This window comes from Primulina eburnea, chromosome 1 (genome assembly GCF_022965805.1).
Source record: "Primulina eburnea isolate SZY01 chromosome 1, ASM2296580v1, whole genome shotgun sequence".
NCBI lineage: Eukaryota > Viridiplantae > Streptophyta > Magnoliopsida > Lamiales > Gesneriaceae > Primulina > Primulina eburnea.
In genome coordinates, this window is record NC_133101.1 from 58,705,441 (window position 1) to 58,732,524 (window position 27,084).

The following is a 27,084-nucleotide window of genomic DNA, read 5'->3' on the forward strand; positions in this document are numbered from 1 at the left end:
ATTCTTCTATGTCTCTGCTATTTTAATTTTAAGTCTGCCACGTCCTCAAATATTGTTTATTTGGTTAGCGTAGTTTGCATGTTACTGTGTTGACAATATGGAATTACCCATATTACATCAAAAGTAACGTCAGCGAGTTTCAAAATAAAAATAAAATAAAATATAAAAGTTATGGTAATGATTGACCACATAATTACCTTAAAAACTCAAATTGAGCAATGTAGTGTACTTAATTTGGCAGTACACATATCAACCGAGAAGTAGTTAGTTAGTTATAAGTTCTGATTTTACATAATCACCCCATCTGAGTGGAAAATTTATACTCCCTCTGCTTCATATCATATATTCTTAATTTTCTTTTTCATTTGTCAAAAATACATAATTTATTTTCCATAATTAATATTATTTTATATACTCTTTTATCAATTTATCCTTGTTTAATTTGTTTTTTCAATTACTAATTTGTTCATTTAATTTTAAAAATTTAAATGATTAATTCTTACATTTGTTACTTTAGTGTGGAAAGACCAACTATTTCCCCCTACTGATTACACAGCTGCTGCATGCAAATACGGCAAGAAAAAATTGAAGACTTTCTCCATAGGAGTATTCGGAGTTAAATAGATCGGTGAAGATTAAATTAAAATCATTCACTATTACCAATAATTTTTCTTATCCTATTAATAAAAATCATTAAATAAGGATTAAAAAAGGAATTTTTTTAATAAAATTTATTTTTTCAAACACTTTTTAACCAGTATGAAAACACATACATACCTAGATATAATTAATTATTTGGAATGCTTTACTAATTATATATATACTTCTTAAAATCCTCAATAACTCACTGCTGCAATTAAGACAATTCTATGCTCTGGTTAATCATTGACTAGGAGGATACCCTTACTCCTTTTTTTACCCTTCAAGAATAATGGACACCTAGTATTATAATATAAATAAATTAATTTATTGGCAAAAACTTGTATGAGACGGTCTCACGGGTCATATTTGTGAGACGGATCTCTTATTTGGGTCACCCATGAAAAAGTATTACTTTTTATGCTAAGAGTATTACTTTTTATTGTGAATATGGGTAGGTTGACCCGTCTCACAGATTATGATCCGTGAGACGGTCTCACATAAGACTCACTTTCCAGAAAGTTGGTGGGGCGAATTAATAATTTTATGGGCTTGGTTTAACAAATATACCAAAATATAGAATTATACGAGTAAAATGATCCCCGGGTAGAAAATTAAATATTCTCTCCAACGGACAAGAAAACAAAATATTCTCTTCAATCAACAGAAAAATCATAGTTATTATCAATCTAAGATGTTTTTCTTAATGGAACAACATATATCGACACATGTTTTTTTTTTTCCTAACGGAACTTAGCCGAAATAAAATGTATATAGAAGTATTTTTTAAAAATAAAACGTACATAGAAGTACACATGACATGTATGAACGAACAATATTTGAGAATGAGACTACTTGTGTTGAAGAAGCTATTAAGAAGATTAAAATTGTAAGTCTTCGCGGCCTACAAATACGATTAGGCATAGTTTGGTACACATGATAGGATAAACATGTGATATATAATATAATGATAAGTTAAGGATAAATAAGATGTAAGATATCATATTTAATGTTTGGTATGATTTTAATAAGAGTGATTAAATTTATATATTAGATTGTAATGACAAAATTAACCTTATCATAATAAACTTTATAATTTCAAAGTTGTTGGTTGACTTCATATTTTTTATTTGTTCATGCGTCGATAGTGCTTGCATGATTTATTTATTTTTACTTAATTTTATATATTATATAATATGATAATTGAGCCTTTGATTTTGCAAGTCAAGTCAAATATCAATTTTTAAGGTTAATCGGATGATACTAATAATTTTATTGAGATTTATAAAAATCAATTTATATAATTATCATTTTATATAATATATAAAAATAAATAAAAAATATTTATTTGATTTTAATTTCTACCTAATAGCATAGATTTATAAAAATTATTTATAAATTGAGGGTAATTAAGTCATTTGTAGTGTATTTTATCCTTAAATTAAAACTATCACACCTAATAGAAGGGATATTTTATTTTTCAAAAAAATTATTAATCAAGGGCTCATGATATTATCATGAGCTTTTTAAAAATGTACCAAACATAGGATAAGGAGGATTATTTATCAATCCCTCCCTTATCCTATGTACCAAACTATTCCTTAATGTATTAAAGTAATCTGGGGATGTGATTTGAGTTATGTATTTTGTTTCTCTTTTGGCGATGCCCAGTGTAGTTGTTCTTGTATTAACTTTTTTTATCTATTTAATGAAATCTTTTTTCATTAAAAAAAATAGTATATTTATTAATTCAGTTAAAAAAATTTCAGTTTCTCTACATTGAGCAATTTAGTCTCAATCTTGTATCTTTCAAAATGAAATTTTATTCCTTCTACCGGATTGGTAACGTGGCATTGCAAACGTTAATGTGGTATCCGAAAAGAACTAAAATCGCACACAAGAAAACTTAAAGGTAGTTAGTTATATTAACACCGAATTTTGATAACGTAAAAGACCAAAATAACGAATAGGCAAATGTATAAAACTAAAATTGTAATTTTCGTTTTATAAATGTTGAACATCTATTTTTAAGAGCACATAAAATTATAAGAGATTAGATTAACCCATCTTACGGACTCTTACAAAAACTTTATGTTTTAAAAGATGTAACTAAGAATTTAAAGAAAAAAAATTTAAAACCAGTCTTCAGAAATATATTGAGATATGGATCAAGGAACAATTACCCGAAGAAACGTAATCTGAATATCAATTAAGTTGGGTTAAAACTTAAACACAAGTTCTTGATTCACTGGAATGCGTGATCAACATTTTTCTAACACTTTAATCCCACCAGAAAATGTCGTGTAATCAGTATTTGTTTTTTCAGGAGACGATCAATCGAATTACCATTTCTTTTAAATGTTGAACATATATTGTGATCAATATTATTAAGCTAACGTTTATCTATTAGATGTGATGAAACATATCAAAATTATACATCTCATATATGATCTCAGATAGTCAGTTCCAATTGGTAGTCAGTATAGTGATTTCAGGCCAAACATAAAAGTTGGAGGCGAAAGGTTTAAATTCATCGAAGCACAGATAAAAGAAGTAACATAAATTGAAAATGAAGGTTCGGACTGACGACATCTAGATTGCACGTTAACATGCTGGAGAAGCATATGACAGCACATGCCTTTCCTAATTAATTCCCACAAGATACTCTAAATTCAAAATATATACATACGAACACAAAAAAATTAAATAAATATAGTGGAATAAAAATTGGGTATATCCTAATTGACTTACTCCATTATTCTTCTACGACAAAAACTTGTATGAGACGGTCTCACGAGTCGTATTTATAAGATAGATCTCTTATTTGGATTATCCATAAAAAAATATTATTTTTTATGTTAAGAGTATTACTTTTTATTGTGAATATGGGTAGGGTTGACCCGTCTCACAGATTAGAATCCGTGACACGATCTCACATGAGACTCACTCTTCTTCTACACAAGGGAGGTTAATTTGTAAATTATAACATATAATAAGTACTTAGGAACAAACACTTGCAGATTTGAGTATGCATTTCATAACTTCGTTTATTTGTAAATTTTTTTATTAATCTCTTGAATAAGATATCCATATCACAAATAAATTAATATAAACAGATATTTGTTGAAAATGAGTTACTGTGTAAGAATCTTTCTCACTAATATTATATATAAAAATATATTTTACGCCATAAAAAACATAAAGTCCACGAACGAAATAAGTGGCACAAAATACGAAGAATCCCTAGTGGACCGTGGACTATTATGTATTCAAATTTTATTTTTTATTTTTAGAAAAAGCACCGATTAAAATTTAAGAAGAGGAATTTATATCAAGTGTCGGCAATGCAAGACTAAAGGGCCCATTTTAGGGAAGATTGGGAATGACAGAGTCATTTCATTCGGAAGAAACACTTTTTACTGTAATTGAAATTGTATCACTTTGTCTCCATTAAACATTCACCAACTAATCCTAAAAAATAGGGATTTATTAACAGAAACAAAGAATAAGTAAACATGACTAATTAAGTCGACACCTAAAATGAAACATAAAATCCTTTCAATCCCTCCACTAAAATTTGCCTTGCAGTTTCCCATATGACTTCTAAGCTTATGGAAAGCATCCAACTTTAATGGTTTTGTCATTACATCTGCAATATGCTCCTTTGTTCCACAGTGCAATAACTCAATGGTTCCAATTATTACAAGCTCACTCGAGAAATGAAAGGGTACATTGATCAATGTGTTTGCTCCTTCCATGCATCACAGGATTCTTCGATAACTTATTGTGGAACTGTTACCGAACATAACCTACGATACCTTTCTGTTGAGCATGTCCAAGCTGTTCTAAAACTCTTCTAATCCATATTACTTGGCTTCCACACCTAGCTTGTTGCTGCCAAAAAACTCTGCTCCTGTGGTTGACAGTGTTACAATTGCTTGTTTCTTTGAAAGCCCAGATACTGCTCAAAACTCAAAAAGAAAATATAACCAGAAGTGCTTTTCCGATCTTCTAAATTCGGTGACTTGTAAAATTACAAACGGGTTTCCTCGGGTTTATATTTATCTTACGTTTATCCTCCTAAAAATATGAGATAAAAGTATATATAAGGGAGTGAATAACGTAACACAAATTCAGCTAATTCGACTTTATTAGAACTTAATATTTGCATGCAAGTAATCGAAAGGACTGGAGGAGGTTGCTTTTAGAAGCTTTTTTCTGAACATAACCCAATAAACATTAACGGGGCGGGGCCTGAATATTAGGCTTTGGGCCCGATCAATCAGGTTTTGGGCCAGGCGGCAAGCGAAATCCATGGATGGACTTAAGTATTGTTAACCCCATTGAAAAAGCATCTGGCGTGGGAATTTAACAGCCGTTCGATGAGGAACGGTCCAGAGATTGAGATTTTATTATTTTTTTTTAAGAGACAAAGATCGAGATTTTTGAAGGCTTTTGAGAGAGAGACTATTACGTTAGAATGCGTGAATATTAATTAAAAAGTAGTGCTAAAGACAACTATTTTGACTTATTCAAGTTTTCATTTTTTTAAAAAAATAAATAAAAATTATTTATGATTTCATAGCTTGTTAAGCTAAAAACAAAACAAATTGTAGAAAATCATAGGCAGCGTTGTGAAAAAGTAAAAATTTATGGTAAAAAGTAAAAATCTCAAACTCTCAAAATTTACCAAACTACACACTTTATAATATTTTTCTCTATACTCAATTGTGATTTTCTTCACAAATGAGAAATCTATTTATAGGAAATCTTTACAAATAATCCAAAAATAAAATACATCATTACCTACATCATCACACACTAATTTTCAATATTTACAACTCTTATTTTCAACATTCAAATATTCAATACACACATTTTAAATATATTTTTCAACATGCAGATCCAATTTAATAATAATTCATTATTCATTTACATGTAAAAAAATCATCATTCGTCTTAGTTTTTCCTATTTACTTTTAATTAAACTTTTTATAATTTTCTAAAATTTCTTTTCTATAAATTCTATACTACATACGATAAAAGAGATGCACCGGATGAATACTTGATCTATATTATGTATGATAACGAAGGGACCATTGGCACCACCAGTAAAGGGGAAGACTTCAAAGGGCTGTGTGTTTGCTTTTCAGTAGTAACGGTGTAGCGATTTCTGGTTATTGGGAAATCACACTGAGGGGCTCATTCTCGCCAATTTCTTGGGCGCACTTGGCGAGCCGTTGACGCCACTGTTTCGCAGCTATCAGCACTCGGTTTGGTAAGAAATAACTTCATTTATGCATGGCCATGTACGGGCTAACCATTGAAAAATGGCTCACTTGCTAACATGCAATCCTTCTTGCAGGTCTATTTGCAACCCACCAATGAAATTGTGGAAAGGGTATTCGGAGACCCTCGAAGTGAGGAATTTTCTCTTCGAAACGTTGCTCCGAGAGTGGTATCACTGATCAATCTCAGTCGTTATAGACCAAAATCGCAGCAATGCTTACATTTTTGGTACATCAATGCACTGCTTGGGGCTTTAGGTTTCATGCCACTCGACTTCGTGCTTCCTTTTGTGTAGCGAAACCCCATTCTCTGTCTAAATTTTAAACTTTCTGTGTTTTTCTCAGTACTGGGCTTGGTGATATATACCCGTGAGGCCCGGGCCATGGTACTGGGTGATCTCGGATAATGGGTTAGGTACTGCCAAGCTTTGGTTGGTTCGATAATAGTCGGACAAACGACTGTCTCGAATATCATTTCTTTGAGCTGCCAAAAGCCGGGCTTCCAGACGAGTTCTCCGGTTATGGTTCTATATCCGGGTTATCTCTATAATAATACCTGTAATAATTAATGTCAGAATCACATGGATTTGACAAGGCGAAAGAAACCATTTGGCGTGTCAGAGAAGTTGGTGTCAGAAATCAGGATACAGACAACTACTTTGTCATAATTAATAAGTGAACACTGAAAATAAGATTATCATTGACTTTTTTTTTTATAAATACCAAGTTTGTTTAAATATTGATTCATTCATTGATTCACATGTGCTCCCCCTGTCATTTACTCTAAAGATTTTCATACACCTTTGACACATCATTTCTCTTTGCTACATTGATTTTTCTCGTTAATATCTTGACTTTAACATTGAAAGTAGTCACGTCGGAAGAATTCATGTGGTCATTTTCGTATTTGCAGATCAGCACCAGTTTTTCTCATGAACAAGATCTGTAGTCTTGATACATCGCGTTGTGTTCTGTGTTATAATCTCTTATCATTTACATTACCCGACCAAGTAAAATTGCTCATTCATCTTGCACCCATTTTTACCCAGCTCATCAGGGCTTATTGCAACAGTAGCTGCAGTTGAAATATCATTCTTATGCCTAAACTTACAAATTATTTGCCAATGTTTTATCATCAGACGTCTTACTTTTTATAGGCCAACAAACGGCCGAGAAACTTAGATCAAATTATTAGAGTCCGCAAAGGATTTAGCTCAGGAGAAACTCACACGTCGAGTCCACAAGTGAAAAAAGTATGAGACTAGATTTTGGAAATTGGGTGTTGCTTTGTATTATGATGTTTATTTTATGACTTGTTATCGTATGAATTTAAGTAAATGGCATACCCTGTGCACGAATTGTTGAAATTAATGCATTGTAGGTTCTCATATTTTATGGGAAAACCAGTCACCCAATAATTTACATACGAAGTGAATATTTCAATAGTCATGTAGCTATTAACCGATTATTTAATCGAACAGATAATGAATGCAGAAACTGAGGCCGAAATTTAGTAAGACAACTTAAAACAAGTAAAAATTCTTCCTAATAAAAATCATATCATTAACAAACAAATGGTCTGCTCTAACGTTACTAACGAAATATTTCGTGTGCCATATTTCATATTACAGAGACAAATGGAAGTAAAAACCTGACTAGAAAAGAGGCAAAAAAAAAAACAGGAGAAAAATATTACACATCTATTGAAAAAGAAGGAAAACACCGCTACGGCACAATAAAACCGTGCAAAAGAATATGAAAACCTCACAACCTCCAAGATTTATAACTTCAATGCAAAGCCGAGTCTATACAGATTCACCATCTTCCCCGCGAGCTCTAGCATCACGTTCTTGCTGCCCTTTTTGCATTTTAAGGATGTAGGGGCAGTTGCGCTGTATGAACTTTGTTCATTACATGATAATATGGTTTCTACTATTGACCGTGTCAGCATATATCAGTTAAGCAAACCAGCAAGAAGATCCCCAGGATCAGATGCAGCAGTTGTGGGTTGACTAATTGGTTGAGGTTGAGGAGGCATAGGTGCGGAAGGAATGGGTATGTCGACCAACTGTTCTTTAATGAACTCCTTCAACCTAAGAATGGTTTCAAGATACTTTACCATATATAATTTGATGCATAATCCGAATATATAGACTTGGACATTAAAGACATACTCAAATGTTAGCGCAGGATCACCAGAAGCAATTGTCATCCGCAACTGGGATCGATCTGCTGGATCTGTCTCGATTCTCATCTAAATAATAAATACCAGATCAGATTCATAATTAGGTAAAGTAATTTACACGTAAAACTTTTAAGTCATTTAATTGAGTGCAGATAAATTCATAACCCAATTCTTAAAGGTTTTGGTACGGCTGCAGTGAAGCATGTTGGAATGAGAATTTTAACCAGCAGAATCTACTGGCGTGTCGTGTGTATACAGGTCATTGAAAAGATTTATCGAACAAATAGAAATCATATTTGAATATGCTCATAAGACCGAAGGCTGGTCCCCGCATTTTTCATCCAATGGTCCTTATGCAGTTACCGTAGCACCTGAAGAGATCACTAGAAAAAAAAACTGAAAAAAAGATGAGCTTACCAAACATAGCATGGCTCGTGTGCTTTCAGAGTAGAAAGTTGTGCTAGCAACCAAATTATTTGCATTCGGATCCTGAATGCGAAATCATAGGAAATCAAAACAATCAGAGCATCAACACAAAGGCCATAAATATAATAATAATCCAACTGTTGTATCCGGCGGAAGTAAAAAGGCGAAAGCACTTACCAGCCCAGGGCAAACCATCACCCGCAGACTGTTTAATAAGTTTGTCATTTCTGCCAGCGGCATCGGTCTTACACCTCTCACCTGGAAAGCTCATGTAAAATGAGGTCAAGTATTTTATGTCTGAGTTGAGAAGATATAGGAGTTTGAAGATAAAATTCACCAAGCACATACAACTTCTTGCAACTTCAATGGAGGCCCCGAGAGGGATCTCCATTGTAGGAAAAACTCTTCAGCGGAAAGTGAGATTGGTTGAAGAAATTTGTTCAATAGAGCGGGAAGTCGAAGTTTTACATTGACCTGCTGATGGAGACACCCGTATGTAAAGTTTACAAACAAAAACAAGTTAGAATGTGAGTGAGCATTTCACGCACACTTCAGGTGTACGTGGCTGTACACATACAATATAATATCTTCAGTAATAGGTACAAAATTATCAAGAAATACCACATGGATTCCAAATTTGTACGAAAAGTCCAGAACAGCTAGATCTCTGCTTGGCCGAAGGTTGATAACTTCGAGAGGGCATTGAACCTAAGAAACCAACAGACTTTGTTTTAATCTCATTATCCTAAAATATAGGAATATAGTGGTAAAACATAACTAAAGAATGCGGAAAACAGGATTCGATGAGAAAAAGAAATCTTAAGCAATCCAACCTGTGCCCTTGGAGGAATAGTTTCGGGAACTAATGAAAGTTCAATCTGTAAATGCGAAGGGGGCAATATCATAGCTTGAACTGAAAGGAGAGGGGCAACATTTTTATTTCCTAAGAAGAGAACAAATCGCCCTTGATGTGATCGCCACTCAGCTTTTATGCCAATCTGGAATCATATCAGAAAAGTCGACACTCAACCACTGGGAAACAATCATCATCAGCTAAGCTAAAACCAATTGGTGATACGAAGGAAATAGATTCTTTACAAATAAAAATTGGATAAAACAAATGAAAAGACTGTACCTGAATACAAGGGTCCTCGTACAATACGCCACTATCCTTCACTATCAAAGCATGAAACCGTTCAGCAATATCACCAATTGGCTGCAAGAATAATGTAATCGGGGAACAAAATCATGAGAGAAGTCATCTAGAATGAGGTGTTGCAGCATTAGAACCAACTAATTAAGAACTTTACAAATCTTCTCTAAACACAGATTTTAAATACTATAGAAATGCAAGGCAAAAAAGAATTTAAATCCCATAATCAATCTTTGATCCTGGTACTGGTTATGCTTGAAATATAAAGAACAAGGCCCACGGGATCCAATCTCTTGCTACCGACCACACAAGTATGCGCACATACAAATACAAGGAGACTCAAAAACATACAGGATAGTTTGGTTTTCCCTAGCTGTATTTGTATGTGCATATTTAGGTTATTCTTCATGTGTATATCCAGGTTATCCTAAAAAAAAATTCTGAAAGCTATCATGCGTGAATCCCCACTGGTGATTGTATAGACGTATTTTAGAATATATATACCATCAAATGGATGCTACAATGGACAATAACGTTAGCATTCTGTCTGAGAAAATGTGGGTGGTTCTAATATATTAAGTGGGAAAGTTAACCAAATTTTAGTCCCTATGTGATTGTCAGTGGCAAAAAATATATTAAATAATAAGCCAAATCATTATAATATATCATCAATTAAGGCAGCCTTAAAATTGATTGATTGACTATTTAACTCTAGAAAAATCAAATATCATTTCAAGATGCATTATCTACATAGAGTAAGCCAATCAAAGAAGCCTGAGTAAACATTTGGAAGCACCCACATATAAATTTGTGACATAAAATTAACGGATCTTGACGACAGGTCAATCGGATCATACGCTGGTTTCTAGATTTATATCTAATATAAAGACAGATTAGTAAAAACCGTCATACCAGTGACTCCCAGATCCCAAGATAATACCACCCTTCGGGTAACCTGGGTATAGATTTCTACAAGTACTAAGAAAGTGATACCTGGACATTGTTTGCAAGCTCTTCAACAGGTTCAATAGCTAAAGCATCTGCTCTTATACCACTTGGCAAGCCAGATGCCACACTTGGCTCAGACCGGTGCACGGTAACAGAAGGGCCTTCAATAGCCAGTGGCCCTAGAAGGTCCCCAAGGAGATCAGGAGAAACTGTGCTGGGCGGTTGAGAATCAATTACGGTTAGAATGCCATTTTCCCGTGTGACTCCTTGTTCAGAGGTGTTATCATCCTGTTGACATAAATGATTTTTGTTCCGTACATGAATATGACCAGATCATCAAATCCTAAAATCTGTAGCATAGTTTGCCACTACTAAGAAAAGGATATCTTACCGTGTTACTCATGCTAGGCACCTTCACAATACCAAGCTGGCCCACAGGTTGTGTTCCGTTCGAAGGAAGTTGATCGGTCACTACCAAAGCATTAGAAGTCTGCTGTTGTGTCCGCAATTTAATTGCACTTTGCTCGGCAGTATCAGCCTCAGAATCTTCAGCTTTTTTTATCAATGAAGACTAGAATCAAATACTTACACAGTCAGAATAGCAGCTGAAAGAATTAAGCTTATTTTCAAATCAAAATAAAGGCCCTCAGCAGAACAATGTAAAAAGTGCAAGCTACACAAATTCTAAATCCATACTGGAATCTCATCTTTGTACCTGCCGCTCAGGGAACTTTGGCATTTCAGCAAGTATGTCCATTAGAGCTGTTCCTTTCCTACTCAAGGCATGGTATTCAACTGCCCTTTGCTGTATTTCAGAATCAATGCACCCTTCATACCTTAAAAGAAACAATTGGTCATCTCATGTAAGTACCCAGACATATACTACTAATAGTCAATTAACACAACAAATTTCTTCTTGAGATTACTTGCTAAAAATCGCCCAAATTTGACTCTGCAGTTCCTTATCTGGTGGTTGGGCGTGCATCAGAATTTTTGCATATGTGGAAAGAAGAATAGGAATCGTTGAAGTCCTGGTTGAATTTGATACAGTTAAACACGGTAGAAGGAAAATATAAAGCACACCAGAAGTTGAACAAATGCACTTACGAAACGGCAGGAAGCTTCTCATTTATGATGATGAAGATTTCTTTAGGGCTACACCCAGGGCGTCTGGCAAGAAGATGGCCGTATTCTCCAAGGATGTATGCACTAACCTTTACATTTTATTTTAATGTTCCAATAAATACAATCATCATGCATATTTTAATAGTTCAGAACAGAGGACTAGTCTACAATTAGTAGTATATGGTGGTGGAGCAGGTCATATCAGGTGTACCAGGAATCAATAAATAACGTAAGAACACAAGTAAAATTTAAGTTCAATTCTAGCCCACAATATATGATGAATCAATTCATATCAGCTACAATCTATGTAGCACGGATACTCCTAATTTTTTATTCTCATGCATCGGACACGGATACGACACGCGTGTCGGATACAACAAATCCGTGTTGCTGACTTTTTGTAGATTTGACCAATCAGATAAGTTTTGGACATGGCTAGAATACGTCATGTACATTGCGGAGATACGTTTTCCGGATACGTTTAAAAATTGATTTTTTTTTCTTCTTAAACACCTCATCTGAAGTTGTACATTGTATATATATATATATATATATAATATTTATATATATTTTAATAATTATCGTATCCTAGTCGTATCGTATCTTATATTTTCAAAATTTGTCGTATCGCCGTATCAGTATCGTATTCGATAGGATATCCGTATCCATGCAACATAGGCTATAGACTATAGTTCACCCCAATAAAAAATTGAAGAATATTAAAACCACAGGTGATGTAACACCTTCACCATCGTCTCGTGGCTAGCAGGCTTATCCATATAACTTCTAGCTTTTAATGCTGCATAAGGCTGACAAGATTACAAAATGAAGTATATGAGAAGAACGGAAAATGTCATTTCACAAAAACAAAAACAGTATGCAGCAACGTACGCGACAATTACCTGTAGGTCCTCGTTGTTAGTCACAAACTGCACTACGCGAAACCAAATGTCATCGCTGACGAAATCCCCTGCCTTGTCAATCAACTGGAGAATCACATCAACATACCTGGAAACGAGAGAGTGATATTATGTTCTTATATCAAGCTTGCTACAAAGTGTCATATAAACAATCTAAATACCTACAGATCTGTATAATGTCACATAAAGCTTATTCTACATATTGATGGAAAGAGACTAAATCTGATCCTAGATTTTCTTGACATCACATCAGACAGTAATCCACTAGACATCAACGAACTTGACCTTCAAATACTTCATTTAACATGAGGGCATTGTTTCAAACCCCTTAACCACCACAGTAGGCTCACATAGCTCATTTGGACAGGCTCCAAATTTGATGTTCAGCAGTAGTGAACCAAGAACTAACAACATAGAAATGTAGAATGAACATTTCATAATTTTTTAAACCTTGATAGAAGTGAGTTAATATCTCACAACATAAATGAACCTTTCAAAATTTTAAATCCTGTTGACCCACAAATCTAGCGCGTTATTGGAAATTCTTTACTATTATCCTGCAATTTGTAAAACCATCTCTTCTCTAACAAAAGAGAAGTAGAGAAAAGAACCTCTGGGTTCTGCAGATTTGCCTTTGACAGAGCACAGTTAATGCATCTAATATAGTCCAATTAAATCTGATATGGTACAAAAAAAGTAAGATTACATACAAAGCACATGGGTAATACCTCATCATGACAGACAACCACCATAATTTAAAAGAAAATACTCAATGACGGTATCAAGGACATTCCATCAGCTTTAGTTACACATTTTTTTAGTATGTCACACACATTGTCTATATTATCTATTTTAAGGTAAATCTCATACCACGACAAATCAGGTGCAAACTTCTCAGCCAGAATAGCAGCTTTAAGTGACAATTCTTCACGCATTGCAAAGTCTGCTGTACTAAGATACTGAAACCAGATGAAAATCAGTCAATTGTTCCATCTTGGTCAGTTAAAGCAACCAAAAAATATAATTAAAGGCCACTTATGTGAATATGCACCTGTAATAATTCTTCAACTATGTCTTTTGCATTCGAGACATCACACATGCCATATAGCAAATCCAGTGCACGTCTCCTAATACTGTAGAAATAATCGTTCATCAGAAGCCCTCAGACCCACTTTAAGAAAATAAATGTCGACAGCATCGTGTAATCCGATTATGCCTTTTGTTTCAATTGAAATTTGAAAAGGAAAATTATAGATACGGATCATAAAGTGAAGAGACACAGCACCCAACTGTTCATAGCGTAATGCTTAGTAAATAAGTAACTCTAGTGAAACACATGGAACAATTTAGGCGACCTGATGTCAGGATCCTTCAGGGAAGTGATGATCTGGGCTTGATGTCTTTTGATGATCTCCTGTACTTCTGTGACCATCAACATCCTGGTCATGTTCTCCTGCACCAAAGGAATATTCAGATCTCGGAGTAACACAATAACAATCACCTCACAACAGCTACACCATTGTAATTCGAGAACCCAATTACTTGTGAATTTGATGAGGTAAAAAATCGAGGAATAGATACAGTAAAGCTGAACAACTCACCAAACCAAGATATCTTATATTAGGTTCCCGAACAGCAATGAATTTACCAAGCAATGCAATACACTGAGACATCATTTCCTTTTCTGCGTCAAGATGCATGACCTACAGTCAAGAAGTAGACATGAGAACTGTTATCTACTGGTCAAATTTACCACCACGCCCGCAAAAATGCACATAAAGAGAGAGAGAAGAGGAGGAAATCCCTCATCAACCTTTTCCACCATATGCAGAGATGTTTCCTTAAAGGATATAAATTACTTGTGCTCAGACAAAACACTTGAACAGCACCTTGAGTGAAAAATCATAAAGGAAGCTTCACAACAAAATCACAAGCATTTCATCACTAAATTAAGGCCTAGTGGTCTACATTCCTCACTTAACATCTCAGCACCAGCTAATAACCAGTTCTTAAAAGTTTGTCATGAATCCATACATTTGCATAAAAATCACATTAATTCTGCCCTTTAATGGAACAACTATCAAACTGGTAATAAAAGGAAAAAAATCCCTAAGTTCAACTGCAATGTAACAATTTTAAGTAAATAACAACCAAATGAAATTGTGAAACAAAACTTACGAGAGCAAGGGCTTCAAAAAGAACAGCATGTGATGCATTATTCTTGTTCACATTTTTCACAACATCAGTTCCCATTAATATCCTTTGTAACACCTGATCACAAAAAATGAGATAATTGAGGAGATGATAGATCATGATACAAGAACACATGCTGGCGCACTTACATAAAAATTACATCATAATTCTTTTAGAACTTAAATAAAATGGTTATCACAAACTAAAAAGATCAACTTAGACCTCAAACAATGATCTTCTAGTGTTTGGATCTTCAATGGTTGGAAAATACTGAAGAGCCCTCATTGTCCTAACCTGCAGAGCCAGATGTTAAAAACATCAAGAAATGATTGGATACTAAGTGTAAATCTAGAAAAAGGTTGTTTATATGTGCTGCTATTTTCACATTAAAACTTCAACGCACACGGATTTATTTCATCTGATAAACAAGGAAGACAAACCAAGGAAAAAATAATGACCATGCCTCCTCTTTTAGCTGAAATCTGGGTAAATGTGCACAAGGTAGCTGAAACTATTGAAAATCCTAAGCAGGCATAAAAACTATTATCAGGGCTATCACACTACTAAAATGCATGAGATTTATCGATTGCAAATTTACTAATTATGGACCAATAAACCATGCAAAGACCTTGATAAGCACGAATTATATAGCGTTTTAGGGATTTTATTTTGTCGTATTCGTGCTTATCTGGCGATTCTATTCCGAGTTTTGCGCTTTATTCGGTTTATTATTGTTATTTGCAGGTTTGACCAAAAGATGATTAAAACCAACGAAAGAGAAAGAAAGTCAAGCTGCACAATGCCATGTCATTAACACCCGGAGAAATAGGGAATAGTACAAAGAGCAACTCCGGACCCATACACGGACCCCGTGTAAGGGTCCGTGTCTTAGAAGCCTAAGAATGAATTTTACAGTGTCTACACGGACCCCCAGACGGACCTGTACACGGGGTCTGTGTCCAGTATTTTCCGGAAGGAATTTTGGACAGTCTACACGGACCCCTTCCCTGATGCATGCACGGGGTCCGTGTCCTTGAGATCAGACTCAGATTTGGCGAAGATTTATTAGAGATTTTGGAGAGATATAAAAAGAGAAAACCTAGACCATGATGAGGACTTTTACTTTTGGAACGTTTTTGATACTGGAGAAAATTGCAGAGAAGACGGCGACGGCTTGGGAGAGACGAGAGAAAACCGCATTTCACACGCAAGATTCGCGCACCATCGCTGGGATTTTCTCCTCTCTTGTTTTCTTATTTTTTATTCATGAATTCGATTATTAGATTTTCTTCTAGTTTTGAATTTATGGAGTAGTTTTTCTTGTGATCGGGACCACGACAAGAACAAACTTTTGATTCTGTCCATTCATTGGATTATTTGATTTATGAATTAATTTTATGTTATTGATTAATGTTTGCGTAATTTTTGTGCTTTTAATCTGGCCAATTATTTGCAAGTTTGTTGTTCGATCTTGACTCGAAAGAGAATAGATTGAATTTTGCTTCAAAAGTATTAATCAACCCACGGTTAAACCGACTAGGAATAGTATTTGGTTTCAATGTGCGATTTAAGGCGACACCTATGATTCCATCGTTGAAAAATGCGTTTTTGTTTAATTAAATTCAATTAGAAATAATTGTTAAATGAAAATAGGATTATAAATTCTAGAAATAGATTTATAGTTAATTTAGGGAACTTCAACGTGATATAAAAAATCTGTGGTTAATAGTCAAATTTTGGTACCGTTGTGTGTTCCTGGTTATTTTATTAAATTTAAAAATCCCCAAGTTCTAAGTTGTTCTGCAAATTCGATCTTGATCATTAATTTAGCATAAATTAGTTTAATTTAATTAGTTTAAATTATCATCAAATCACTCGTTATTGTTTGCCTATATTAAATAGAATAATTCAGTCTTAGTGGTTAAATAATAGTCTCTGTGAGATCGATACTTGGACTTGTCGTCCATTTACTATAACTTGACCTAGTCCGCTTGCTAGATTCATTCCCAAACCGAAATAATCGGTCAACCCTTAAAGGGATCATCTTTCGCCAAACCGTATTGTGCTCAATATAAGCATTTTGGAAAGTAAAGCTCGAGCATGAGGAATATTGACCATGCACATAATTTTCCTTTTTCTTTTTTTGGCATAAGGTCGACATCAGAAATTACCTACGAGAGACCAGTCATTATGATCGGATGGTTGCTACCATTATCTGACACAAACAAAAGGTCGGTTTACTTTTCATCTGCTCCATCCGCATGCCACACAGGATACAAAGTCAAAATAAAATATAACGGTCAGGTAAGGCCGGCCACTGTATTTAATGGTAAACAATACATTTTGTCAAAACCGTGTCAAATTTGGTTGGTGGCTGCAGAAAAGTGATATCGCTTCCTTTGTTCATACGGGAGGATTTCACCTATAAATAGTGCATAATTTGCATTGGAATATCGTCCCAACAAGCTTTTCAGCATTGTAAAACAGAGAGCCAGTGTTTTTTTTCTTGAGTGTAAAGGTTCTCTTGTGAGATAGAGAAAATATATTCTCGGTTATACTCTGGGTAGGGATTGTGAGATATTAAGTGTTTTATATACACTTGTAATTTTCTCCCTAGAAAAAAGATTCGCAGTAGCTCCGTGTACGTAATCTATATTGGATGAACCACGTAAATATTTGTGTTCTTGTTGATTATTTTATTTTACATTTTTGGTATTATATTATCATCATGATCGGCATCGTATAGGTGTAAATCCACAACAAATGGTATCAAAGCTTTCTTGTAAAATTTCTTAGAATTCAAAGTATGTTCTGTGGTTGCAGCTTTGTTTGATCTTCCACATAGGAAATTTTTTTTTATATTTTTTGCTATGACTAGAAAAACGATGGCCAGAGATGATGGATCGGGACCGGGAATCAACAAGTTCGACGAAACAAATTTTTCGTTCTACATATTAGAGATTATCTATATAGCAAGAAGCTGAATCAACTTCTATCAGAAAAGAAACCGGAAAAGATGGAGGATGATAACTGGGAGTTTCTTGACCGACTGGTGTTAGGTGTAATATGATTGACCCTAACGCAAAACGTAACACATAACGTGATGGAGGCACAAACCACATAAAAGATGATGTCCATTTTATTGGACATGTATGAAAAGCCATCAGTAAACAATAAAGTACATCTCATGAAAATATTATTCAACTTAAAATGGGAGAAGGAGTTTCGGTGGCTAAACACATCAGTGAGTTCAAAACAATTACTTCTGAGCTAACATCGGTCGAAATTAATTTTGATGATGAGATTCGTGAACTTATTCTTTTGGCGTTTTACCAAATGTTTGGGAACCAATGTGGACAGCGGTTAACAACTCTGTTGGAAAAAGAATGCTACAATTCCATGATGTTAGAGATCAAATTCTCACTGAGAAGTTTGCATGATGGACTCGAATGAAGGAACATCATCAAGATCTGCTCTAAATCTCGATAACAGAGGAAGAGGCAGGAATGTCGAAATAAGATCTAACAGAGGGCTCAGTAGGTCCAAGTCAAGAAATGGAGAAGACAAAAACACTTTTGAAAAGAATTTGAAGTGTTGGAGCTGTGGTGAACTGGTCAATTGAAAAAGAACTGAAAATCACATTTATCGACGATTCAAGCCGGAAAATTTAGGTTTATTTTCTAAAAAGTAAAATATTATATTTATGAGACCTTTAAAAGATGGAAACTCATGGTTGAGAATAGGACCAACTTGAAGGTGAAGTGCTTACAGTCTGATGGTAATGGTGAATATGACGATGATGAGTTCAAGAAATATTGTGCACAAAACGGGATCAAAACGGAGAAAACCATTCCTGATACATATCAACAAAATGGTGTAACTGAAAAGGTGAACAAGACCCTGAATGAATGTGCTAGGAACATGAGACTGCATTCTGGATGATCGAAATCATTCAGGGCTGATGTTGTTAACATTGCAGCATATCTGATCAACAGAAGACCTTCGATACCGCTTGACTATGCTAGGAGAATAAAGCTTGAACCGAAACAAAGAAGTGTTTATTTATTGTTATGGAGACAATGAGTTTAATTATCGTTTTCGGGATGACCAAAATCGGAAGATCATTCGGAGCAGAGATGTAATCTTCAATGAGCAAGTATTGTACAAGGACAAGTCAAACATTGGAGTTGGAGATGAAAGTCCTGAAGTCAAAAAGACTGATGAAGTGCCAATGACATATATTCATGCGAATGAATCAAAAAGCAGTAACTAGGAAGATGAAGAAACAACTGCACAAGATGATAACCCACAAACTCCGGTGATTGAACTCAGAAGATCTGTGAGAACAATTAGACCAGATGAGATATACTCCTCTGCACTTCACTATATTTTGTTGACAGATAAAGGTGAACCATAGACCTTAAAGAAACAATGCAAAATGATGATTCAACCAAATATGAGTTAGCCGTGGAAGATGAGATGGATTCACTGTCATCTGATCAGACGTGGGAGTTGATAGAACTTCCGCGAAGCAAAAAAACATTACATTACAAGTGGGTGTAGGGATGTAAATGAGCCGAGCCGAGCCGAGCCGAGCAGTAGCTGGCTCGGGCTCGGCTCGTTTCATTATTTTCTCGGCTCGGGCTCGGCTCGAGCTCGTTACGAGCCTCGGGTTTGAAGCTCGGGCTCGACTCGTTCGGAATTTATGAAGCTCGGGCTCGGCTCGAGCTCGGCTCGTTAATGGCTCGTTTAATGAGCCTAGCTCGAGTTCGCCAATAGCGACGGGTTTTGATTAAAAGCATCGCTAATAGCGACGGGTAATGACACAAACGTCGCTAATAGCGACGGGTATTTACAAAAACGTCGCCGATCTGGATCGGCGACGTTTTTCTTAAACCGTCGCCAATCTGATCGGCGACGTTTTTCTACAACTGTCGCAAATAGCGCCAGTTACAGACATCGTCGCCAAAAAGCGACGGTTATTTTAGACTGTCGCTATTATAGCGACAGTATGTCAAACCTGTCGTCATTAGCGACAAAACCCGTCGCTAATGTCGCGACGGTTTGAACAAAAACCGCCGCTAAATGTTTTTTTTTAAAATGTTATGATTATTTAAATCTGAAATAAAAATATATTGTGCTGTATAATTGAAAAAAAATTAACAAAATTTGAGAAATGTAATCATATTATTAATCTGCAAATAATAATACAAGTGTTTCATACAAAATGAATCAGCCATGTAGCGCTACATCTCCTCCTGTGATGTTGATTTAAAATGAATCAAATTGAATTTTCTTAATGTAAAGTTGATGAGAATAACGAAATTTAATAAACTTCCGTGGAGCAGGCGGGATCGCGTGTCAACGAAAGATCCATCTGCATGTCGATGTGTGTGAACGTATAGCTCCCATGACGTTGGATCTCTGCCATGTCGTGCTCGCTAAAATAAATTCAATAATTGTAAAACATTAACATTTAGAATTAATGAAATATATATTTTTTCCAAAGTACAATTCAATAAATGTCACGAACATCGTCGCTTGAATATTGAACTTCTTCTATTTCATTTTCAGTTCAAATCAATTTCGTTGTCGTACATAACATTAACATCGACTAGATTTTGAGACGATAAAAGAAATTGAGTTGAGATGTCATGAGGTCCACTTTCGTTGTTTTGAAATGCATCGTTCACATCAATTTGATTATGCTCAGTATTTTGCTCAACATCAGTGACATAAGCTCGCCTACGTAGAGTACTCACATGCATCCAATATGATTCTGCTCTCTTCGTTGTTGGATAAGTCAAATACACAACTTGCGAGGCTGGCGTAGGAAACACAAATGGTTCGTAGTATCCAAAACTCTTTTTTCGATTGACATCAACAATTTTGTACTTTTTATTAGGAAACACAAATGGTTTGTAATTTCGTCTAAATATGGTTTGTTCTAACATTTTTTTCGATTGTAAGGACAACGGATATATCTATTTAATAAACACTCAGGATGACTAAGTGCAAATGTTACAAACGACTCTAAACGCGACAATTTATAGACAGTTTGCTAAAACCCTAAACGCTAAACCCTAAACCCTAAACCCCAAAATCGTTGCCATCAGCGACAGTTTTAGCAAACCGTCGCTTATATTAATCGGCGACGGTTTATTCATAATAGTCACTATTATAGTGACGGTTTGATGTAAACCGTCGCTAAATTTAATATGCGACGGTTTTAATTCAGACCGTCACTATATAGCGACGGTTTATTAAAAACCGTCACTGATATTTCCGTTTTTTTCGCCCATCAACCACTTAAACGAGCCGAGCTCACGAGCCAGCTAAACGAGCCGAGCTCGAACTCGAGCTCACGAGCCAACTAAACGAGCCGAGCTCAATTTTGAGCTCACGAACCTATTATCGAACATGTTCACGAGCTAACGAGCCGAACATCATTAATCTCAAGCTCGCAAAATAAGGCTCGGGCTCGGCTCGATAAACTTAACGAACGAGCCCGAACGAGCTTTTTAACGAGCCGAGATCCGAAAAACTCGCGAACAGCTCGGCTCATTTACATCCCTAAGTGGGTGTACCGGTTAAAAGAAGAACATGATGGAAGCAAGAGGTACAAAGCAAAACTTGTTGTAAAAGGTTTTCAACAAAAAGAAAACATTGACAACACTGAGATTTTCTCTCCAGTGCTTAAGTCGATCATTATCAGGACTGTACTCAGATTAGTACAAAAGAAGATTTACATCTAGAGCATTTAGATGTAAAGACGGTATTTTTTCATGGTGAACTAGATGAAGATATTTATATGAAGCAGCTACAGAGTTTTGAAGCATGCGAAAAAGAGAAAATTGTGTGCGAACTTCAAAAGAACTTGTATGGTTTCAAATAAGCTCCAAGACTGTCAGAGTGTTGTTCATTTAGCAAAAAATCATGTTTATCACGCTAGAACAAAGCATATACAGATTCGATTTTATTTCGATATTGTATATCTTATATCTAATGAAATTAAAGCTAATTCTATATGTCAATACTTTCATATCTTATATATATGAAACCAGAGCTAATTTTAAACGTCAATCATATTCTTCAGGTAACTTAAGGGATTTAATTTGAGGCTAGCTGCACGAGCTCAAAACTTTCTTTAGTAAAATAAAATCAGATCAGGAAATAATTTTAAAGGACATCCTGGTAATATGACGAAAGTTACAGACTTACGTCATTTAAAACAAATAGAATTTAGATTAATATCACATCTGGAAAGAAACGAGATCAAGATAAGCACAAACCTGAATCCAGGGAGATGGAATACCATAGTATGTGTATTCTTGGGGAACATCTTGGTTCCTGATAAGCCTTTCTAGTATTCTAACACATTTGGGAACACAACCCCAGTATGCCTCATGGTTATTTGCAACTAAAGCAACTAGAAGACTCATAGAAGAAGTCAAGACACCCAGATCCCTTTCATCTAACAATTGTGCCATTCGATCCGCCCTGCAATGAAGAAGACAGTTGATAATCGCTTTGTCATGCATTCGGATAAACACAAAATTAGTGGCATATATTTATTTTACCAGCCATCGACATTCACCACGTCAGGATTTTTTCTGTAGAGGCGCAGTAGGCATAATGCTGCCTTCTTCCTCACCAGTGGTCTGACACTACTAGAAATCTGGAACAAGATAAACATTCAGCATCATTGAATAGCTGCATCAACATGGATCCTTCAAATTAGTATTCACTTACGAGTAATTTTTGAACATCAGGAGCTAGGGATTCAGCAAATTCTCTCCCACCAATATTACCAACCTGAACAAAATGACAGGATTGAACACAGTAAAGGAAAAAAAATAAATTCAAAGAACATGGTATACAGAAAGAGAAGAGAAGATCCAGGCATACCAATGTTAAAGCTAGACACTGAAAAGTCTCGTTACGACCGATAATATCATTCCGCACTGTATTAATTGCTAGTCTCAAAAAATCATGATTCTCATTGAGAAGACATGATGTGACTATATATCCAACCTGAAAAATACGAGTCAAGCTAACTTCAATGAAAAACTGATAAAAACATATTGCTGATCCTAGACCATGAAGAAAATATATGAGTACAGGTAATATCATATGTCATTGTACGGCAACTTTTGGCAAGAGTAATAATAAATGAATAGAGACATAATTTTATTCTCGGTTGATTACGAAATCTACAAATAAAATAGATATAGAAATGTGGATGTCAATTCTTCCAGATATTAAACACATTAATCCTCTTGAGAACATTCAGATACTCATTATAATGACCATCGAACATATCCCTTGATATCTTTTTCTATTGACACTTGACAGCTTACCTTGATTACCTTTGTATTCCAGAAAGAGCAAGGCAACCAATTGCATTACATTCTAAACACATCAACAAAGCTATTCATCAAAATTTCTAATCCAATTTTACAGAGAATGGTGGTGATGAGTTAATGTATTTTACAATAAAAAAAGTGCATAAATTGGCATATAGTGACAATAATAGTTGGTTTTATCAGGGTATTCTAGTGTTAAATCTATTTGTTTTCATATTCATTCAAACTTCCCTAATCGCAGTGGTAAAACCAACTTCATTCCCTCTGGATTTTCCACAAATATTAATATCAATCATTTATTATTTTAAGATATAAATTAAAAATAAAATCTGACTGACTTTTTCGAGTAGTACTTCATTACTAAACACAATTACTATTATTATCTCCCAATTGAACTGGATGTACGAACTATAAAATTCAGCATGCAATATTCAACATGGATTACGGATTGAGTTCAAACAACCGTTAATATATCAAACAGTAGGCCTATGTTAACGGAAATGCAGCTAACCAAACAGTCAAGTGGTAGAACCTCATTATAATAGGCAATTATCACACAACATCCTTTTACAAAATAAATACTAGAAAGTCGGTCTTGATAACAATTAACAACTATATGCAGACCCACATTTCATTTATCAATTGATTTGCTACTTACAAAGTCAATACTAACAGTCATGAGATGAAGGTTAACTATGATAATGCAAAAGTTTGTAGCATATGATACCTGCTTTTCAGGATACTTCGGAGCAGATATTAAAGAAACTGCTTCCATGTGACCAAAATCAACATCATAACCCAGCATATAAATGTAAAGCATTTTCCAGACATATTTCTTCTTCTCGTAATGTGTTAGACCCTGCTGAGTGAACGCATACGGTTTAAGTAAAAGGGGCTATCAAAATTTGCAATCGTGAAAATAAATGTAACCACCTTCAATTATCCATTTGACATTGCTTTTTATTGAACAGATAAGCATCAAGATCCAAGACTACAGTTGATGAGCACAACACGTTTGAAACTTGTGTCTACCAAAGGTCAAGCAAATCTTAAATTCCTATTAAAGATTCGCATGTTCTCCAACCAATGAATTTGAGTCAATGCCTGCCTCTCGTTCATTTTCTTTTTGTTTCTTACATCAGTATATTGAAATGAAGCCAAATGTGTAACTCATTATCCATGTAACAGGCCAATGAAGATTCAGCTGTGATATAGTTGGTTCAATGAGGATAAAAGTTTCAATGAAATGCACCAGACTGGAAGCTAGTCCACCTCCATTATACATCCCATTCCCATCCATGAAGTGAAGATGATCACATCTGAAAAACCAAATTCCTTCACAAGATATGATTTATGATCCTAACCAATTCCAATTTCTTTACCAAATGATTACAACTTTTAAGCTATTAGGACACCTTTAGGCGATAACTATTATACTTGAATCTTAAAGAATTGAAAAACAAAGAAGAAGAAAATGCTTTCCCCGGTGTATTTAATTCTCCGAATCAACAGGTCGACAGTAACCAACAATTAATTAACTTAACAAATTCGATATATCCAGCTTATCTAACCAATTTACACGCACTGTAGCTTTTTCCAGCTGCTTAATCTCCACCCTAAAACCCTAGATATAAAAAAGTCCAGCCATTTCTCCCTATGAGATCGATCCGAATTCCCGCAATGTAAAATTAAAAAGTGATTACAGTATCCCTGAATTACATCTCGAGTCCAGTTTCAAAACTGAGGCTTCCATGTCATACCAGAGCCCACATATTCAAAATCAATCAAACACTGACAGCAACAAAGGGAAGAGCAAGCTAAAAGAACAAATTAAAATGGATTGATAGAGAAAGACTAGCCCTTTCATTCTTAAAACGTGTGCGCAAGTTTCCCAGCTCTTTATCAACACGAAGCCGCTCCTGCTCTTTATTCTGGCAATTCCGAACATCACTGATGAAAACGGACAACCCTCTCATCCCCGAAAGCGCCATCTCAGATCCAGCAAACCACCAGATCCAATAGCCAATATCACAGATCTCGATCAAATAAAATCAAGTTACAAAAAAACTGCAATTAATTTTGGGGAGTATTTGGTCTAGATAGAGAGAGTGGAAAAGCCGTCGGACAGTGGACGGAGGGAGGATGACGGCTTTTTATTTTATTACAGTGTTATATATATATATTAAAAAAATATCAATTTTAGTCTAACACGTACAATATTTGATATTTCAAAATGCCAACTAGCTAATTTATTTATTTATCATAAAAAATAAATCTATTCGGATAAATACTTATTTATTTTTATATAAATATATATACATACATAATGTGTAAACCTGTAGAATAAGTATATTTAATAATAGAATAGGTCTTTTGTGATACGGTTTCACGAAATTTTATCTGTGAAACGAGTCAACCCTACCGATATTCACAAAAAAAAGTAATACTTTTAGCATAAAAAACAATATTTTTTAATGGATACCCCAAATAAAATATCTGTCTCACAAAATACGATCTGTGAGACCGTTTCAAACAAATTTTTACCTTGATAATAATAATAATAATAATAGATGTTCAAATTTATATTTATCATTCTTCCTGGATACTTTTTAATTAAAATGCAAAAAAAAAAAAGTAAATTATCACTCAAAATCTTCTAATATTTTTCTTTCACTTTCTCATATTCTAACCACTATCTCATTATCTTAACATAGAAAAAAATATAAATAAATTCAAATTTGCAATAATAAATTTTAATTACAAAAAAAAAGTTATATCATATGCACATACATTGCTGTGTTTAGTGCATTAATGTATAAAATATGGATAATATTAAATGTACGATCAATATATCGTATAATGATATTCAGATCAATTATATCGTGAAATATTGATATTATATCATAAGATTTTGCAATTATATCGTGGGATTATATATTCGGTGTATCATAAGAATTTGATAAATTGATTTTTTGTATCGAATTTTTTATCGTGTAAAAATTGTAAAAATGATATAATATCAAGTCTGATTTTTTTTAAAAACAAAAGTGGTCCCTGGCTTCAAAGACTAGAGCCAGGCCAAAATATCGGACCTCGTCGCTCGTAAAACGTTCTCGACCGGACCACTTAAATTCTGATTATGATTTTAAGAATTTTGTTTGTGCTACTACACTGGTATTTGTTCTTCTGTTCTCAAAAACCTCGATACTTTTGTTTAGAAAAAAATTAATATTTACTTTCATTTATCTCACAATTCATCAGCAAACTCCATCTCCAATAAATATATTTTTGGAATTTATTAAAACATTATTTTACGTTTTTTACTTTTATTTTCAACACTGTCTACTTCTTATTTTTTCATATTTTTTTTTTATAATTTTATCATTTTTCTAAAAATATTTCAGGTTAAATGTAATAATTATTTCTGGTAGATAGTGCAACCAAAACGTGCATTTGAACTATTATGTATTTTAAAATATTTGAATGACTGTATTACCCTCTTAGGTATATCAATCGAAACATGACATTTGAGTTGTTATATTGTTTAAAGTATCAGAATTACATTATTAACTTAAACTATATTTTTTGATAAAATAACAAACGCTCGATCATACGAGTTTTTTTTTACTATTCTAGACCATCATTTGTGATTGACAAAATATAAAGAAAAAAAATTTTGACTTTTATTTTTTAAAGTAATGTATTTCATTTTCAGTTCAGTGTATATATAACACATCTTTAAATACATTTGTAGATGTCATCGTATTAAATCAATGTGTTTAAAAGCGAAATATAATATTTTTTTAATAAAAAAAATTACCAGATCATCTCACGATTTACT

General features: G+C 34.3%; 1 protein-coding gene and 1 long non-coding RNA gene across 5 annotated transcripts; one reads left to right on the forward strand and one right to left on the reverse strand.

Moving 5' to 3' along the window:
- The first annotated feature begins 5,761 nt into the window (after nucleotides 1-5,761).
- Nucleotides 5,762-6,459, forward strand: LOC140813146 (uncharacterized). Its single transcript, XR_012113842.1, has 3 exons — nucleotides 5,762-5,917; nucleotides 6,005-6,185; nucleotides 6,273-6,459. It is a non-coding gene; the product is annotated as an uncharacterized lncRNA (long non-coding RNA).
- Nucleotides 6,460-7,480: 1,021 nt separating this feature from the next.
- On the reverse strand, nucleotides 7,481-25,412 carry LOC140834536 (AP-2 complex subunit alpha-1-like). 4 transcript variants are annotated; one of them, XM_073199489.1, is made up of 27 exons: nucleotides 25,103-25,412; nucleotides 23,971-24,102; nucleotides 22,786-22,911; nucleotides 22,630-22,692; nucleotides 22,458-22,555; nucleotides 22,170-22,377; nucleotides 15,100-15,171; nucleotides 14,863-14,955; nucleotides 14,286-14,387; nucleotides 14,040-14,137; nucleotides 13,736-13,817; nucleotides 13,555-13,643; nucleotides 12,667-12,772; nucleotides 12,508-12,573; nucleotides 11,747-11,853; nucleotides 11,566-11,670; nucleotides 11,355-11,475; nucleotides 11,031-11,210; nucleotides 10,685-10,927; nucleotides 9,674-9,754; nucleotides 9,372-9,536; nucleotides 9,160-9,246; nucleotides 8,887-9,015; nucleotides 8,716-8,796; nucleotides 8,530-8,601; nucleotides 8,102-8,181; nucleotides 7,481-8,020 (listed from the first exon to the last, which is right to left on the reverse strand). In XM_073199489.1, the coding sequence occupies exons 1-27, from the start codon at nucleotides 25,232-25,234 to the stop codon at nucleotides 7,882-7,884; spliced, it is 3,057 nt and encodes a 1,018-aa protein (XP_073055590.1). In that variant the 5' UTR covers nucleotides 25,235-25,412; the 3' UTR covers nucleotides 7,481-7,881. The 4 variants fall into 4 exon arrangements, 3 of the variants coding, with proteins under 3 accessions (XP_073055590.1, XP_073055599.1, XP_073055608.1); XM_073199498.1 differs by having other exon boundaries at nucleotides 7,482-8,020; nucleotides 8,887-9,012; nucleotides 25,103-25,411; XM_073199507.1 differs by lacking the exon at nucleotides 25,103-25,412 and adding an exon at nucleotides 24,177-25,058 and having other exon boundaries at nucleotides 7,482-8,020.
- Nucleotides 25,413-27,084: the final 1,672 nt, after the last annotated feature.